Source organism: Mus musculus, chromosome 8 (assembly GCF_000001635.26).
Source record: "Mus musculus strain C57BL/6J chromosome 8, GRCm38.p6 C57BL/6J".
Classification (NCBI taxonomy): domain Eukaryota; kingdom Metazoa; phylum Chordata; class Mammalia; order Rodentia; family Muridae; genus Mus; species Mus musculus.
The window spans coordinates 113,705,890-113,723,846 of record NC_000074.6 but is presented as its reverse complement, the minus strand read 5'-3'; the positions used below and the strand labels follow the sequence as shown (position 1 = coordinate 113,723,846).

Sequence of the window (17,957 nt, the reverse complement as noted above, 5' to 3'; positions counted from 1 at the left end):
TCAGGCCCACAGAGGCCTGTATGAGAAAGAGGGGGAGGGGAGGAAGTATAGGGACACACACAGAGAGAATATGAATGAGAATGGATTACTATAATAAATAACTTAGCCCTGCCCTTTCTAGCAAAGGGAGATGCTATGGGGCAAGGGTCCAAGTGAATGGGCATGTTGATTAGTTAGATGACCATGTATAGGCACCATCAATGAGCCCCCCACCTTTGTGATAATTCTGCCTAAATCCTTCCCTATGTATAATAGCTATAATGTAATAGATAAAGGTGTTTCTTAAGATGAGTGAGCTTAGACAAAAGGAGGGTAGCCAAGAAACATGCATTCAGTGAAAATACAGAACACAAGAGGCAAGGGAGAAGTGGAGAATAAATTCAGAATAGCTGACGTAGACCCCAGGTGAGAGACGACCATTCCCCAGGACTTTCTAAGATAACAAATGATTCGTCTCCGTCATCATATCCTGTTTGAAATTGGAGCCTCAGGTTAGTTCATGGCAAGTACTTCTGTGATGGATCAACAAGCATGATTTCCCTCCGTTAGACCCGGAGGCATGAGTTAAAACCCTCGCAGAGAGTCAGTGAATCCGCCCTCACCTTTGAAGCTGCTCTTCGGATGACTTCCCAAGTTGTATGTCTGTTGCTTGTCTAGTCCCTCCCATGAATCCACACACGAGAAGGTGACGAAAACTGGGTAAATTAACATACTGTTGGGGTTCGAGAAACCACATGACCTTATAAAAAAAAAAACTTGAAAAAGTTACCCAAAAGTCTGAAGCTATAGCTCTAGAATGCACACACACACACACACACACACACACACACACACACACTATTAAGACTCAATAGCATGTTAAAATAAGCTATTCTCGGCACTTTAAGCAGTTATGGTCTCTTTTGGTTCTTACACTAATGAACTCACTACAGTTGTGTTTGCCTGAACAAGACCTGCACAAATTCTTTTTGTAAGTTAGTTAGTTAGTTTGTTTAGTTTGGGGACAATATTTCAATATGTTGCCCAGGCTAGCCTTGAACTTACATTTCATCTGACTTAGCCACCGGAGTATCTGGGACTATAGGCTTGAGTCACTAATTCAGACTAAAACTTCACATTGGAATCCTAGACATGGTTTCAGAGGCTGAGAAGCAATGTTCTGAGAGTATATTGAGTGTTCCAACTCGGTAATAGGATATATTCCAGCCTTTGCCAGCTGATATTAAAATATTCACTTGTAATCTGATGACTGATAACATCTTTGTATAATATTAACATTAACTTTAAATGAAAGAAAACATTTATAAACCTTTGCCTGGGTGGGGTACAAGATATACTCAAGAGACATTGCTCTCACTATGTTGAAAGCAACCAAGCTCACTAGGGAACTAGGGAGCTGGTCCATTGATAAAATGCTTGCTGTACCTGTGTGATGACCCAAGTTGGGGGCCCAGAATTGACATAAAAAGCTAGGTGTGATAGCAGCACCATGGAAGTGGAGACGGGGGATGTTGGGGTTCACCTGCCAGCTAGTTTATCCTAATTGATAAACTAGGAGCTCCGGGTCAATGAGAGAACCACAGGGTCCCGAGGAACGAGGTAGAGAGTACCGGGGAAGAACACCCAAGGTTTAATTCTAGCCTCTACAGGCACTTTCCCAAACCCACACTTAGGAACACACGCAATCAAGTACACAATGGAAAACAAGAACCATGATATCACAGTAGAAGCCAGTCTTTAAAACCTATCTGTCAAGTTGGATTTCCATGAGACAATTTAGAAAACATATGCACTTGTTTAAAAAAACTACACTTTCAATAATGAAGCCGATATAATCCTCGTAGAAGAAATGTGTGAATTTTAACAGAAACTAAAAAGCAGAAATTTTTTTAAAAGCCAGTTATCTACCTAATACTGTCTTGGGTGCCCTTGGCAGAAGCTGCTCCCCCCACTGCAGAGGGCAGCTGGTAGGTTCCCGTCTCCTCTGTGGTTTTCTACCTTAAGAGGCTGTGACTTTTATAACTGTGCACCCTGCGGTCAAAACTGCAGAGTGCTGTGTCTGAAGGCAGGTGGTTCTTGTGTTAAAGGTAGACATTAAACAGTTCTATTAAGGACCTGGAAGTATTTAACGGGGTCGCTTGCCAGCTGTAAATTAGAGACCCAATCCCCGTTGGCTGGAAAGTTCTCTGGACTAAATCCAGTTAAGTAGACTGAATCACTGGCCGTCTTTCCAAATTTGCACATTTAACAGCTTGGCTGTTCAGCCTGCCGTGCAACGCTGGGCGGTTCAGAAGTGGCATCGCTGTAATGCAATGAGCTGCCACCACAGCAAGGACGCGAAGCCTGCGGCATTGGGAGAGTGACTGTGCAGAGCAACTCGTCATTGTTGATGGAGTCATGGGGAAGGTTTTTTAATAGTTGTGGGTGACTGACATTATCATTTTCAGGAGGTTTATTGTCTGAATCATTCATAGAGGAAGTGGGCCCTTGAACATCTCTCCAAAGTCCCTGTGCTTCACAGTGCTTATGTGCAGTTCACGGGATTATGATGGTCACATTGAAATCCTTGGGTGTCATTGACAAGGTCACAGACCTGTGGTCTCCCACTATGAAGACTGAAACTGTAAATCAAATGACCATTATGGACTTGAAAGTTTTCAAGTTGTTTCTTTAAATTGATTAAGTTTGGTTTGAGCTGGCTTCACAGCCATTGGGTCCTAAATGGTAGCAGAAAAACTTGTGTTTTTAAAATGGAGCCCTATATTTGGTTTACTGGAGTGCTAGGTTCTTCTTTAAATCAAGGGACCTTGGGTTTCTCTTTTGCTCTGGGATCACAGATGCTGAAATGGGAAACTAAGTTCTTCACCAAACTCAGGTTTTTGGAAATAAGAAGAACCTATAGAAATTACCTTAGACAAAGTGCACAGTCTATTTCCAGAGAACAGTATGAAGCAGCAAACACAAGAGGGGAGGTTCCTCCTCTGTGTGCTCCATCTTCTGCCATTCTCCTCCCCACACAGGATAAATAAAAGGGCAGACAGTGCCTAAGGTCAGTCTTTGTGTGCCTGGAGTTTATGTGCTTCGCCCTGCTGCCTGTAGAAGTCGGTTCTGCTTTCAGAAGGCTTTTAAGGGCTCACGTTAAAGTATTCAGCATGTTCTCCTCTGGTTTATGTATTTGCTTTTAACACACATGACTGCTCATATAACTGCACGTAGATTTATAGCTATGCGGACAGCAAGGTCGGGTCTTAGGTTTTTAAACGTGGGGTGCTTTTAATTCACTTAATGCCTTTGCAAAAATACACTCACGTGTTCCACAAATAAATATAAAGAATGTGTCTTGTGTGCTAGTGTCTATAAAAGTAATAGAATGTATACAGAAGGTCATTATAGGGAGTTGTGACTTACTGACTTAAGACTGCGTGTTTCCTGTGAAAATTTTCAATACATTGTGCCTTTTAATCTTCCTTTCTCTCTCTCTCTTTCTTTCTCTCTCTCTTTCTTCTTTCCTTCCTTCCTTTCCTCCTTTCTTTCTTTCTTCCTTCCTTCTCTCCTTTCTTTCTTTTCTTGTTTCATCTTATGGGTTATATGGTCATTATAGCTTTTAAATATCCTATTCAGTGTTCTTAGCTCAAATATTTTACTTTTCAAAGGACTTTTCCATATTTCCCATTAAGTGAGAAAGAAGGAGAGATGGGAAATGTTTGGTTTTTTTGTTTTTTGTCGCTATAAAGCCTCAGAAAAGTATAAGTCCCCTTTTGTTCATTTTGACACATGGCTCAAGTCCTTGCCAAGATATTTTGATAACTACATCTGGGCTTCACGCTACACACCTGGAATCCTGGCATTCAAGAGGCAGAGACAGCAGGATCACAAATTCAGGCAGGCTCTCTATGTAGTCCAGTTCCATTTCTTAAACAAAACAACTGCAGCCCTGGGGAGACAGTCAGGAGGATCAGGCATTCCTGGCTACCCTCAGTTACCTAGTGGTCATGGGATTTTAGATAGTCTTTCAATTACCCCTAAGTTTCATATATATGTGTGATTTCCCTCTGTAGGTTTTCAAGCACTTGACTTTTAATTTTGGGCGTGACCATGGCAGACTTACTCTGACCCGTGGATCTGCTTTACCTTTCCCTGCTGGAGAAGATGACATTTCTCCTCCCTGTCTGTGGAAGTCAGAAATGACACAGTGGTGCTTAGCTCAGTGTGGGTGACACGAGAGGCGGCGGGACGGATGGCACATTAATGTGAAGGGCACACCTCACCCTGGCCTGCTGCGTGAGTGTTGTTAGAATCAAGAGTCTGGTGTGTGTGGGTCCATGTTGTAAATGTCAAAGGATGGGCTGCCATCTCGAGGCTGCCATCTCGAGGGCAGGAGAAGGATGAGTGAAGAGTAGCCTTTCTGCATACAGGAAAAGAGATCGTATCTAACGTTGGACTTGAGCCTTCCTCCCAAATACTCAGATTCGGAGGCTGAAAGAACAGTGGGTTAGACAGATGTCTCCACATTTCTTCAGATTTCACAGAGAATGGCTACCACTAGTCACTCGCGATAGGTTGAAATTGGCCTGATTTATGTTTGAAGTTACTAATGACCTGGGCTGTTTTCTGGCTAGCTGACCAAGCCAGTGAGTCACTAGCGATGTTCCTCCATAGTGTCTACTTCAGTTCCCTCTTAAGCGCCTGCTCCGACCCCCTCAATGACAGACACATGGACATGGAAGTCCAACAAACCCTTTCGTCTCCAAGTTGCTTTCGGTCGTGGTGTGGATCACAGCAACAGAAAGGCAAACTGGAATGTGATGGGGGAAGAGGTCTGAGACAGGGGCTAGGCAGAGCCATCGTAGAGATGTCGGGGAGGAGTGGGCTGCAGAGACAGAAACAGGCTTCTGAGGGACACCGGGGAAGTCTCTTCCTGCAGTCACAGTGTTGATTATGTTGAGTAATCAGCTGAGATGGCAGTCTGGGAAATGTGGGCATCTTGGTTGTTTGGTTCTTAGTGTAGAAGGAAGCTTTTCTTTTCAGTCTAACTTTTCAGTGTTGCTGGGAAGCCATGTGTTACATTAGCTTCTGAAAGGATATCTAAAAAGTGAAAATAACAGATACTATGTATGCTCAATGGAAAGTTGTCAAACCATTTTTCCCCTTTAGATTGATTTGGGGGCAGGGCAGGCAGGGTGGCCTCAAACTCACTCTGTAGCCAGGGATGAGTCTGAACTTCCTGAGCATCCTACCTTCACCTCCCAAGTGCTGGTATTACGTGGGCCTTGATAATGCAGTCCTGGGCCTGAACCCAAGGTTTATGGATGCTAGGCAAAAACCCTTGTACCTGTTCTACATTCTAGCCCCTTGCTTGCTTCCTTGCTTGCTTGCTTTCCCAGTTACAGAGCAAACTCAGGGGTTTGTACTTGCTTAGCAAGTGCTCTCTACCATACCAGGAATCTAAATCCCAAACCCCTGTTAAACTACTCAGCTCACCAAAGTGGTCACCCTTGCAGCTTAAAACAAACAAACAAACAAACAAACAAACAAAAACATTAGTTTGTATTTCTATTTTCTTTGTATTTTCGTAGAGGTCCCTTCACTTGTAGCAGTAAACATCAGTAATTAGTTTGAATAAAGGTTTGGCGGCATAGAAAGTAGAGATAAGTCAGCACATTTTTTTTTTCCTCCAGAGCACACAGGCACTTGCCTCTGCTATGTACAGCTGATTGTGAGTCTACCACCATACTGTAGCATCACCTTGCTAAGGCCTTCCTTGGCTTGCCATATCTCTTCTGCATCTCACAGGTCCTCTGTTACACATAGACAGTGGCAACCGAGAGTGTTAAGATTTGTCAACCTGCTTTAGCTGAAGAGCAGGTAGGGTGAAATATCAGTAAAGAGCAAGATCACCTCCTGTCCTGGCTTCATTCCTGTTGCTCTGATAAATACTCTGGGTGGGTGGGTGGGAGCAGCATAGGGAGAAAGTGGTTTTAGATCATAGTTCAAGATTATAGCCCTTCCCTGATGGATAAAAAGCAAAACAGGAAGCCAAAGCAACTGGTCATATCTACAGTCAAGAGCAAAAGGAATAAATGTATCCTGATTAGTGTTAGCTAACACTTTCTATTCTTATATCGTCAAGGATCCACTGCCAGGGAATGGTGCTCTCTACTATTAAGCTGGGTCTTTTTCTATATCAGCGCACTCAAAATAACCTCCCCACCCAAGACACACACACACACACACATACATACATACATATATACATATATATACACATATATATACATAAATATACACACATATATATACACAAATACACACACATATATACATACACACACATATACATACACATACACACACATTTACATATACACACAAACATACACTCATACAGACAGACTTGCACACAGGCCAACCTGGTCCAGGCAGTCCCTCACTGAGACTCTCTTTGCAGGTGATTTTGGGTTGGGTTGAGTACACAAAACAAAGCCATCAAAGTTTCTGAATATAGATCTGCTCTTCAAATTCTAGTTTGACTGTGACTTGCCTGAATTTACTTAATCTGACACCAGAAGATTGCAGGAACACAGAAAGAAAGGCCAAACAAGGAGAGTAGGACATTTTTATTGGCAGCTGGTGAGAATCTGAGTTAGTTCATGCTAATGGTTCTTCCTGTTGTGTGGAGTATCAGTTTCATTTCTGATAAAGTGTAGTGATGGGGTTAATACAGTACCATCTGTTGATGTGACTCTGTCTAGAAGATTCCATGATTGGTTTGGTTATACTACCACGTGATGCTCACACCATGCTCCCTTCAGTGGTAGACAATACTTCTGGAGACATTTAAGCTACCAGCAATATGAAACCCTTGTGGTAGCATGCCAAAGACCAGTGTGGCACAGCGGTACAGTACCACCCAAGCCAACTTTAATTGAGGTGGGATCGCAACAGACAGAGACCAGGGGTTCCTATTTTTAACTGGCTGTAGCCTTTGCCTCTGGAGTGTGCCTGCCCAGTTCTGGTGGTGAAGAATTTTCCACAAGACTCATGAGGTAGAAGAAAACCAGTTATTTATATTCATGAATTGAGCTTGAGAGAGAGAGAAAAAAAAGGGAATGGCTTAAGAGAGAGGACACCCAGAGAGTGTTTGCCCACATCAAAAAGAAGGTTAGAGACGGCATTGGAAAAGTACAGTCTGTCTGTCTGTCTTTCTTTCTTCCTTTCTTTTCTTTTTCTTTTTTCTTTTTTTGCAGATTTTATTTAAATCTAGTCATTTGCATGATCATGTACATATATTCTTTTAATGGAGAAAAAAAGAAGGCATTGTAGAGTTGTTAGATGTTCTGAGATATTATACAGAAAATGCTGGCAGAACACCTGATCACAAAGGAGACCCACAGACCACAGCTCACCAGGCAGCATATGCATGGGGTCAGATTAGCCCTGAGTCCTGGCCCAGATTTTAGATTAAATCCCTCATACTACATACTATATTGACTCTATTGGGATTTACTTTATATAGATATGTGTGAATGTGTTTGTATGTGTGTGTGTGTGTGTGTTTGTGTGCATGTCTGTGTCTTTGCCTGTGCATTTATGTGTTTGCACACACAAATGCAGGTGCCTGAAGAGGCCAGATGTGTATATTGATTCCCTTGAAGTTGTAGTTAGTTACAGGCGGTTATGAGCCACCCAGCAAGGATGCTGGGGACTGAATCAGGGTTTTGTGCAAAGGTGACATATGTTTATAACCACTAAGCCATCTATCCAGTCCATGTGACCGTTCCATTTAGACATCGTATGTAGATACTTTCTCTTTGCAAACCATCTTTGAAGATTCTATCAGAACCCTACTTGGGCTGTACAGTAGGGACAGATAACTCAGACTAGGATATACTATAATTTGAAGGCATGCTTATTCTGTGCTGGGCTTCAATCATAAAGGTTTATAGGTCAGTTTATAATCAGTATAGAGACATTCTCATCGAGTCTAACTATTACCCATGGAACACTAATGTGTGTGTGTTGCTTAAGGTTGAGACCCAATGATATGACATTTCTTGACTGTATTATTTGTGTGTGTGTGTGTGTGTTGTGTGTGTTGTGTGTGTGTGTGTGTGTGTATGTGTGCACATGTATGCACACACACTCTCATGTGGGCATGAGCGGTGGAGGTCCAAGGGTAACGTTGTAGATTCTGTTCTCCCCTTCTACCATCATGCATCTCCCAGGGATGCATTTAGGCCGTCAGGATCACGCCTGCAGCTGCTGAGCCATCCTGCTGATGCATTAGTCTTCATTGTAAAGACTCATTTGCTTTATCAATATTGATACCTTTACTTTTATGTGATTACAGAAAGCACCAAATTGGGTTTCTCCGCATCTATCTACTCCAGTTTTGATCCTAGCAAATCTAATAGTTTAAACTGTCACAGGAAGCCTTTTAAAAAAAATTATTATGTAACATTCTTATTTTTTTTTTCATCTAGCTAGATACTTTATTTCTGACCTATAAGACTATTAGTAAGAAAACGAATCACTGGGTCAAAAAGAAAACACCATAAAGGACACACAGTGACTTGACTATTCCCACTGAGTATCGATACATTTTGAAATTGAAAGCTATGTTGCCATTTCACACTTCAAAAGCATACTAGCTGCTGTTGACTGGGAAGAATGCATGCAGGTGGGAGGAGACTACCCATCCCAACATGGGGAGTTGTCTTTCTGGCTAGATTTCTGTGTGATTGAAGAAGGGTGCCACTCAGCTGTGGTGAGGTGGATCTTGTCCTGCGATGACTTCTCATAGGCTGTCTGGTGACCACTTTCCCTTTCTGATTCTTCTTCTTCTTGGGCCGTATTCATTGGTGTCCTTGAGTCTTTCTTTTTTTTTTATTACATATTTTCCTCAATTACATTTACAATGCTATCCCCAAAGTCCCCCATACCCTCCCCCCCCCACTTCCCTACCCACCCATTCCCATTTTTTTTGGCCCTGGCGTTCCCTGTACTGGGGCATATAAAGTTTGCGTGTCCAATGGGCCTCTCTTTCCAGTGATGGCCGACTAGGCCATCTTTTGATACATATGCAGCTAGAGTCAAGAGCTCCGGGGTACTGGTTAGTTCATAATGTTGTTCCACCTATAGGGTTGCAGATCCCTTTAGCTCCTTGGGTACTGTCTCTAGCTCCTCCATGTAACATTCTTGGGTACTGTCTCTAGCTCCTCCATGTAACATTCTTGAGACCAAGAAATGACCTGACTTTAGGACCAAAATGACATATATCTTTAAAATGGTCAACAAGGTTTGTGCAGTCTGGCTGGTATGCTGACCTCTTACGTTTTATCTCACCTTATGCAGATTCTGACACAAGGCAAGAATCCGGGGATCGCTTGGAAGTATGCACTTCCCAAGGTCATGAATGTAACTCAGCCAGCCACCAAGAGATACCACCACACCTGGCGCACAGTGCAGTCTGACTGCTCAGTCACCTGCGGTGGAGGTAACTGGCTTCCTGCCCTGCTTCCCCGCTCATCCCTGCTTACAGGTTTGATCCCGGCCATGGAAGGACACCGTGAACTCTCGGGAACCGCAGGGCACTTTAGATCCATGTCTCTAGGAAACAAATTTTTTTAGCTGAGAAATGCAGCTGATTGTCAATCATGAAAGGAGAATGATGTATGAATCATGTCTCAGATGCTGTTTCAAGGGGAAAAAAACCATATAAATGAAAAACAAGGAACAATTCAAAGTCAAGCCATGCTCCCTATCTGGAGGCTAAACATGAGTATTTACAAAGAAATGTGTGCCTCTGGTGGGGAATTTTAAATACTGGGAACCAATCCATATGGTTCCGCTAAAAGAAATATTTACACAGACCAGTCATAAGCTGGTAGGTATGAGTGGATATTCAGAGTTTAACCTTTTACCTACATTTCCATCACCTCATGGTGAAGTAGCATATTAAGGTTTTCACATATACTTCACTAGTGGCTTAATTATTACATGTGGAAGTGTTTTGCTGATCTGTATGTATGTGTCCTACATGTGGGCAGTGTCCACAGAGGGCAGGAGAGGACACCAGAACTGTCTGGAACTGGCTTTGTAGATGGCCTTGCAGAGCTGCTGTATGGATGCTGGGAATCAAACCCTCTAGAGGCAAGAGAAAGATAACCGCTAAGCCATCTCTCCGGTCTCTCACTACTGTTTTATTGATATAAATACTTTCCATTTAGACCTGTACAATGTATGTCCAAGATTCCTGGGACGTTTCATTTTATAGTTATTCTGTTTCAAATAGTATCTATCACTTGATGGTTCTAGAGTCCACTTGAAAATTAAAAGCATATATTAAAATTACTAAAGTATAAAATCTATTATTATCTTGGGGAATAAATGGAATTCCAATGGGTTGAAATTGTATCCAAGGGAACCATTTTCACAAAATATGTGGATTCCGTGTCTTAAGTGGGATACCAGAATGCTGATTGACCCCAAACTAAGCTGGGAAACTAAATGAAATGGGTTGTCTGTGTGCCTCACTGTGTAACTTCTGGTGTCTTACTAGGTTATATAAGCATCAAGGCCATTTGCTTACGAGATCAACACACCCAAGTCAATTCCTCATTCTGCAGTGTAAGAACCAAGCCAGCAACAGAGCCCAAGATATGCAACGCTTTCTCCTGCCCAGCCTAGTAAGTCGTCTGCAAATGTCTCCTTGCTTGTATGTGTTCTCCTACAACTTGGTTACTGGTGAGACATAATGAAAAGCCCCCTGCCCATACTTTCAGTTGGAAGGGATTCAAATATAAACACAATATTTTTTTTAAAAAAAAAATCCGGAAAAGAAAAACGGCTGAAGTTGGATCACGAGACCTAAAAATATGAATTAGACATATTAGATACTTACTTATGTTTTGCTCTGGAAGCTTGATGTATAAAGACAGTTTTTCTTCCTCCAGCAGTAGTAAGAGTTGGACCCAGGGTCTCATGCTTACCAAGCAAGTGCTCGATAACTGAGCCATAGCCACAGACCCCCACCCCCCATTTTAACTTTTGAAGAGAACATCCTCTTTCCAGAGTGTAATCAAGCAGATATTTAACTGACACACAACCCTGTATTAGTTCAAGGTGAGTGTTGCCTGACTTTTACATAGGTCATCCAAGAACGCAGAATGACAGTAATGAAGCCCAGGAAATCAAAGATACAAATTGCACAGTAGTCACATGCAAGCTGGAGAGGTGAAGGCCAAGTGGTGACTCCCCCATGGATGCCTCCTCCGGGGCACACAGGGGGTGGGGGTGGGGGTGGGGGTGGGGCGTGTTCTCACACTCATTTTAGCCATGTTACTGTTGGAAGATGAATCTAAGCAATCTTCCCGGCCAACTGGAGTCCCTTCTTAGCTGATTTATCTTAAACCAAATATACTTCTATAAAGCACTAGTGAAGTCATCAGGGTTGCACACATCATTTTAGTAAGTGACACGGTGTTGTGTGTGTGTGCTTCCACATGTGTATGCATATATATATATATATATATATATATACATATGTATATATATATATATAATATTTCATTTTCCTATAATTATTTGGGGTTTCAAATACCCAACAATCCTGCAAGCCCAGATTCTCTCAGATTCTGAAGCTGATTATGTCTATAAAGAGAAGAGGGCATGGGGAGAGGGCTTCTGTAGACTTTCCTTTTTTTCCCATGATGCATTTAACAGAAAATGTTCTTGACTATCCTGAGTTCATCTGTTCTTTAGGGGAACTGGGTATAGTATGTGTACTAATGTATACATAGAGAATCATAACACTGATTGGCAAGATGATATTATTCCTCCTATCACCAGTTAGACCACCTAGCAAGAGAAAGGGACTCTTTGACACATATCTCTAGGCAAGGAGCATGCTGAACTAGAACTTCTAGTTCTAGAACAACTAGAACTTCTGGAGTCCACTGAAACCCGTGTGCTGTTCTGGGAAGAACAAGCTTGTTGTCTGGAATCAGAGCAACCCCTTTCAGGGTCTGCAGAGGGAAGCTGGTGTCACAGGTGGGCTCCTCTGCCCTCTCTCTCTCTCTCTGTTCTCTGCCCTTGCTCAGTGTCAATACATTCAATTAGGAGACTTGCTCTTCTCCAAGCATAGATTAGAAAGGCGGCTCTGGACTCTGAGAAGCTTGGGGACAAGGGAACCACCCTGATCAGCTTCTGTTACTTTTTCTGCATGAAGCGCATCATCAGGACTCACTGTCCATCAGGCTCTGAACTGAGCATTGTGGTATAGGGGGTGACAGGATACAGTCCCAGTCATCAGCAACAACCTTCCATGGGAGAACAGAAATGATGGATCAGCACAAAGGACTGAGATGCAAAGCCCTGTGCTGTAAGACACTAAGTATTAGGCAGTAAGAGATGAAATGGACAACATGATGTCTGTGCCTTCGGTAGAAGTAGATGACAATGAAGTCAGTTGAAAATGTAGCCTGGGAGCCAATCATGGGAGGCCAGGTGTGCCACCCAAAAGTCCCTGTGCGATGCTCTTCTCAGTTTATGTATAACTCATCCTATTTCCCACAAAAGGCAAGAATTTGAGTTTAACAGAAAAAGCACAATTCATGTAGGCAAGTGGTGAAACTAGCAATTTCATACTAATTTTTAAAAATATTGTAAGGTACAAAAAGTATATAAATATGAGGAATTATTTTATTAGATACATTGTTGGTGACTTAAAAACAGGATGGTGTGGATTTTCTGCTTGACTCTGTAGACTGAAGGGCTTTAATTTCACACAGATGTGCCATGGTATCTTAGTTAGGGTTTTACTCCTGTGAACAGACACCATGACCAAGGCAACTCTTATAAAGATAACATTTAAATGGAGCTGGCTTGCAGGTTCAGAGGTTCAGTCCATTATCATCAAGGCAGGAACATGGTAGCCCCAGACAGGCATGGTGCAGAAGGATCTGAGAGTTCTACATCTTGTTCTGACTGGCTTCCAGGCAGCTAGGATGAGGGTCTTAAAGCCCATGCCCACAGTGACCCACTTCCTCCAACAAGACCATACCTCCAAGTAGTGCCACTCCCTGGGCCAAGAATATTCAAACCAGTACAGGTGAAAACCAGACAAAAGGAAGAAATAAGATTAAGGAAGGTAATGAAATTGTAGAAGTCTAAACACAGCACAGTGAGCTACTTATTTGGTCTTCTTTTCTAAAAATAATCAGCACTTGCATATCCATATCCAGGGTAACTTGTAGACATCATCACTGCAAGTCAGATGTGTAGCAGCCATATCTACTGGCTCTTTTTAATATCTGTAAATCATAGTGTTTCAATCAGTCAGAAGGAAGTCTTGAAAAGGAGCCATTGTTCCCATAGATGGGCATCCATGCATTACGACTTAAGATAGTTCTGGAAAACCTTATCTGGCCATCTTTAAATAAATGATGTGAGGTGAGATCTCTGCCCCATCAGTAAGTTGTAAGGCCAACTAGAATAGGCATGTGAGGAGCTGCTCACTTAGAGTGAGCTTCCCAGAGCCTCCTCCTCTGAAGTGTTACCTCTCCCACTCACCCCTCCTTCTGCTTACACTTCCACTAGCCTTGTGGTTGTACTTTGGTCAATCTGGGTCACTGCTTATCAGCCAGCCTTGTCTTGATGCACATATCCATGGCGTCACTGTGTTGTAGGGCTCTCTTATGGAAAGACTGGTGACCTCACTCATCTTTCCAACCCCAGAGGGTAGGTCCCTGACACATAGTTAAAAGCTCAGTCAATTTGCTTGGATGAATTGTTGAGAGGACAGAATGTATTGCTAGGCTAGGATGCATATTTTGTTTTCCAGAACCTCATGGTGATTAAATGTGCCTCCTTACAGCATGCCTGCTCTCCCAATGGGTGTCTGATCCAACAGCCATAAAAGAACAGTTAGTGGGTGTGGCCCCGATTGGTTATAAATAGGATCAGAGGCTTTTCCTAGGTGGTTAAGTCTTTCCCAATAGCTGCTTGAGTGGTACTGTCAAGCCTTGACTCTACAGGAAGTAATTTTGGTCCCCTCTGAAAGTTGGTTGCCAGGGGAGTGGAGCGCATGCAGCAAGTCCTGTGCCGGCGGCCAGCAGAGCCGCAAGATACGGTGTGTGCAGAAGAAGCCCTTCCAGAAAGAGGAGGCCGTGCTGCACTCCCTCTGTCCAGTGAGCACGCCCACTCAGGTTCAAGTCTGCAACAGCCATGCCTGCCCTCCAGAGTGGAGCCCCAGCCCCTGGTCTCAGGTAACTAGTACTGCTTTGAAAACACTGGTTTTGGTCTGCACGAACAACCAAGGTGGTGGAAGTACAGGTAACTTTGCAGCCGGCGGGGCGCTCAGCAATGTGCATGGTGAGTTAATAGGGCAGTGCCTGGGAATCTTCATTTCAGCTAGTACCAGTTTAGTGGTTCTTATCTGGCTGGAAGTCTTGGACCTCTTATACCAGAGCTAAGACTCTTCCTTAGTAGTCCAGAAATTAGCATGGAGACTATTTAGAGCAGCCTATGAATACAGATAGAAGGGGATTGGAGTTCAGTCCTGGCGACTAGAGATATGGATCCACAAGTAAGGCACTTGCCACCAGGCCCAGCACGTGAGAACAAACCCCGGTACCCACACAATTCCTGTAAGTTATCAACTGACCTCTATGCATACAGAATGAATGAATGAATGAATGAATGAATGAATGAATGAGAGGGGACACAGAGAACAAGATAAAGGAAAAAGATGTGATTTTTGCTTCAGTGGCAATGACATAGAGCTAAAAGAATACATAAGAAATGGCACCCGGTTTGCAGTTGTCATGAGGCATAGATAGCATCAATGGGGCAGAAGAGGCAAAGGGTAGGAACTGCCTACTCTGCACACCTCATAAATGTCCTGTAAAGCAGATATCTTCTTCTGGGAGCATGTTCAGAGACGTGCTTGGAAGTGAATGGGCCCTACTGGCCTCTAGAACACAGAGGCAAACATCCTCTGGGGCCCAGAGAGGTCCCCACAACACAGGACAAGTACCAGGATTTCCCTACCTTCAGCATCTCATCTTAGCCTGTGTAGGTGGCTAAGGTGAGATAAGTGTGGGATAAGGCATGCACCATGATGCTAGTTAGTGGCAAATGGTCCCTTGTCTGCTGTGCTTTCCCTTAAATTCTGTTCTCTCCCAAAGGAAGTGTATTTCTTCCCAAGTTTAACAATGCACCACCAAATTCCCCAGAGAGACTAGGGGAAGATTTTTAATCAAAGTAAGAATGTACTTTGTAGGGAACAAGGATATAAGAGGAGGCAGGAATATATTGAACATAAGAATGGACCCATGCAAAAAAGAGGAAAACATTTGTTTATAGCGTGGAGTAAATCTTAGTAAAATGTGGTGTGGAATCAATGTTTCTTCTCAAATGAGAATTGCAAATGGAAGAGGGCTGATGGAGCCCCTTGTGTATGATGGGCATGGACCAACCTAAATGGATGCTGCAGAGTGTCCAGCACATCTTAAAGTACTCAAGCTTTCACATGGAAATACTTTGAATGATCTTCTCTTTTTAAAGTTGAATTGGAAAGACCAGACCTGTCTTGAGTAGTTTCAGGATGAACATGAAACAGAATTCATTTCCCCAAGCTGTTCAGCTCTTAGACACGGGTCACAGCAACAAATCAATTTCCTTTTCAACCAATGGATATAGTTTGTTCTTCTGAAAATATTGCAAACAAAATTAAGATTTTATTAACTGCTCAGAAATTATACATGAGAGAGCAGTGATAAGTTCCATGGCTCAGGTTTCCAACTCACTTATCAGCTCGTGTCTGTTTCTTAACAGCTAACTACCCGGGCTTCAATCCTCAAGCGTTTCCTTTGAAGAGGATGATAGCAATGAACTCAGAAAGTTGATGGACAGTTGTATGATACGTGGGCCAATTTGTAACCCAAAATCTATCATGCTGCGTATATTGCAAAGTTCCAGCTGTCACGGGATGTACTAGCCATGAGATGAATGAGAATTTACAGTGGTCCCTAAGCCCATGTAGGACTCTGCCCCAGCCTATTATTTAGGTACCAGAGGCCACATCTCATTTGGTTTGAGAGAAAAAGAGGACCCCAAAGATCAACACAGTGTTAGAGCCCTCCAAGACAGTCCCTGTGTGGGACCAGTTTTCTAAGAGATCATGAAAAGTTTTTAGCTGCTCCAGGGAAATTTTTTTGCCATCTTATCTGGTTTACAGAATTCCCAGGAAAGTCAAAATAGAAAGTTCTTAGAAGAAAATAAGTAAAGTTCCCAGGGTAGTGATTTAGATTAAGCAAAGTTCTTCAGAAATATTTATAAGTGCATGTATCCTCTGTCTGGTAGTAAGCGCCATGCCCCATGCCCAGGGCAAGTTCTTAGGAGTAAGAATTTTGCTCTTCTTGACACTGTCATTCACATCCTCACTAAGAGAGTGTACATATTTCTACTGTGCATTCTGAGCTGGCACAGTAATATTCCTTAGACAAATTCCCATGGCAAATAGAGGAAGACAAGTTCTGGTACAACATATCCTGTGCCTGGAAAAAAAAAAAAAAAAACTTTGCAATGATGAGTTTAATTCATTTCAGACTGGTAGACTCATCTAGCATCCTCGGGTACTCAGATGTTTCAAGAGGGAGCTAACAATTCCATTACTATATTCTCAGTGTTTATCCAACTGAAATCCATCTGAAATGGGTGCAAATGGCATCTCTTCTCCTTCTTCTCAAGTGTTCCAAGACCTGTGGACGAGGCGTGAGGAGGCGTGAGGTCCTTTGTAAAAGCCCTGCAGCGGAGACACTCCCCGAGAGCCTGTGCTCCAGCAGCCCCAGACCCGAGGCACAGGAGGGCTGTGTGCTGGGACGGTGCCCCAAAAACAACAGGCTCCAGTGGATTGCCTCTGCATGGAGTGAGGTATGAGTTTAGGCACACAACTGGGGGGGCGGGTATGGGTATTTTTATAATTGCTTCCTCTCTCACCCACACTCACATGGCTCCTTTCTGTGCATACATGTGCCAGGTGCTTATCTATTGCTGTTTCTTGTTTGTTTCCATGGTTACAAAATGTAAAGAGATGATTGCTTGTGTTCTATGAGCTTTATCAAATTCTCACTTTACCCAGTGCAGGAGCCCAACGCATGTGGTAGCAGCACCTACATTTAATGTGGATCTTCCCACTTCATTACAACCGCTCTGGAAACTCCATGTTCTTGGTTGTTTTGAATCTAGTTTCTAAACCTGACAGTGAGCATCACCTACTATAAAGGAGCTTGGTGGCCACACATCTGTTCCTACAATATACTTCTGTTCTTACGTATTACGCACTGGCTGCATCATGAATGCAATCCTACAGTACCCCTGTCTTCTCTCCATCATTTTATAGAAGCATTACTGTAAAATAGCCAAATGAAAAATGTGCCCTCTTTGCTACCAGCCATCAATATGCACCATGCAGGTAACATTGAGCTAGCTCCTGCTTCTTCATCTTTACAATGGAGCTAACATATCACCGCCATATTTTATAATATTTATACTGGTGTATTGAAATGTTCACTTTATCAAGACCCTGTACACTGCCTAATAGTTTAAAACAGTCTGTTCTCTTTCAGATTTCTCTCTTTCCCTCCCTGGTGTAACACACGGTTAGAATAGATCTAACTGCTGGGATAATAGCTGTTGTGCAGTGTGTAGTGCATTGCCAGTCAATAAAAAGCTGGGAGCCTATTAGCAAAAGGCAAGAAATAACAGTTCTAGGAGAAAAATAGGAACTCTGGGAGATAATCAGAGGCAGGTGATTCACCCAGACTCTGAGGAAGTTGGACCTATAAAACTGAGGAGAGGTAACTAGCCTGGTGGCAGACATAGAATAGTTTAAACGGGTTATGTAAGTTATGCATTAGCCATGGAATGACCAAAGCTTATAGCCTACATATTTG

General features: G+C 42.9%; 1 protein-coding gene across 10 annotated transcripts in view; it reads left to right on the top strand.

The window, feature by feature from the left end:
• Adamts18 (a disintegrin-like and metallopeptidase (reprolysin type) with thrombospondin type 1 motif, 18) overlaps positions 1 to 17,957 on the top strand; it is a 152,221-nt gene that overhangs the window by 125,497 nt on the left and 8,767 nt on the right. For all 10 annotated transcript variants that reach the window (XR_001778415.2, XR_878788.2, XM_006530797.2 and 7 more), the window contains 4 exons: positions 9,355 to 9,496; positions 10,562 to 10,688; positions 14,063 to 14,267; positions 16,753 to 16,935. Coding sequence is in view for 8 of the 10 variants with exons in the window: in XM_006530797.2 (XP_006530860.1) it covers positions 9,355 to 9,496; positions 10,562 to 10,688; positions 14,063 to 14,267; positions 16,753 to 16,935 (657 nt within the window). In the remaining 2 variants the exon portion in view is untranslated. The remainder of the gene's footprint in view (positions 1 to 9,354; positions 9,497 to 10,561; positions 10,689 to 14,062; positions 14,268 to 16,752; positions 16,936 to 17,957) is intronic.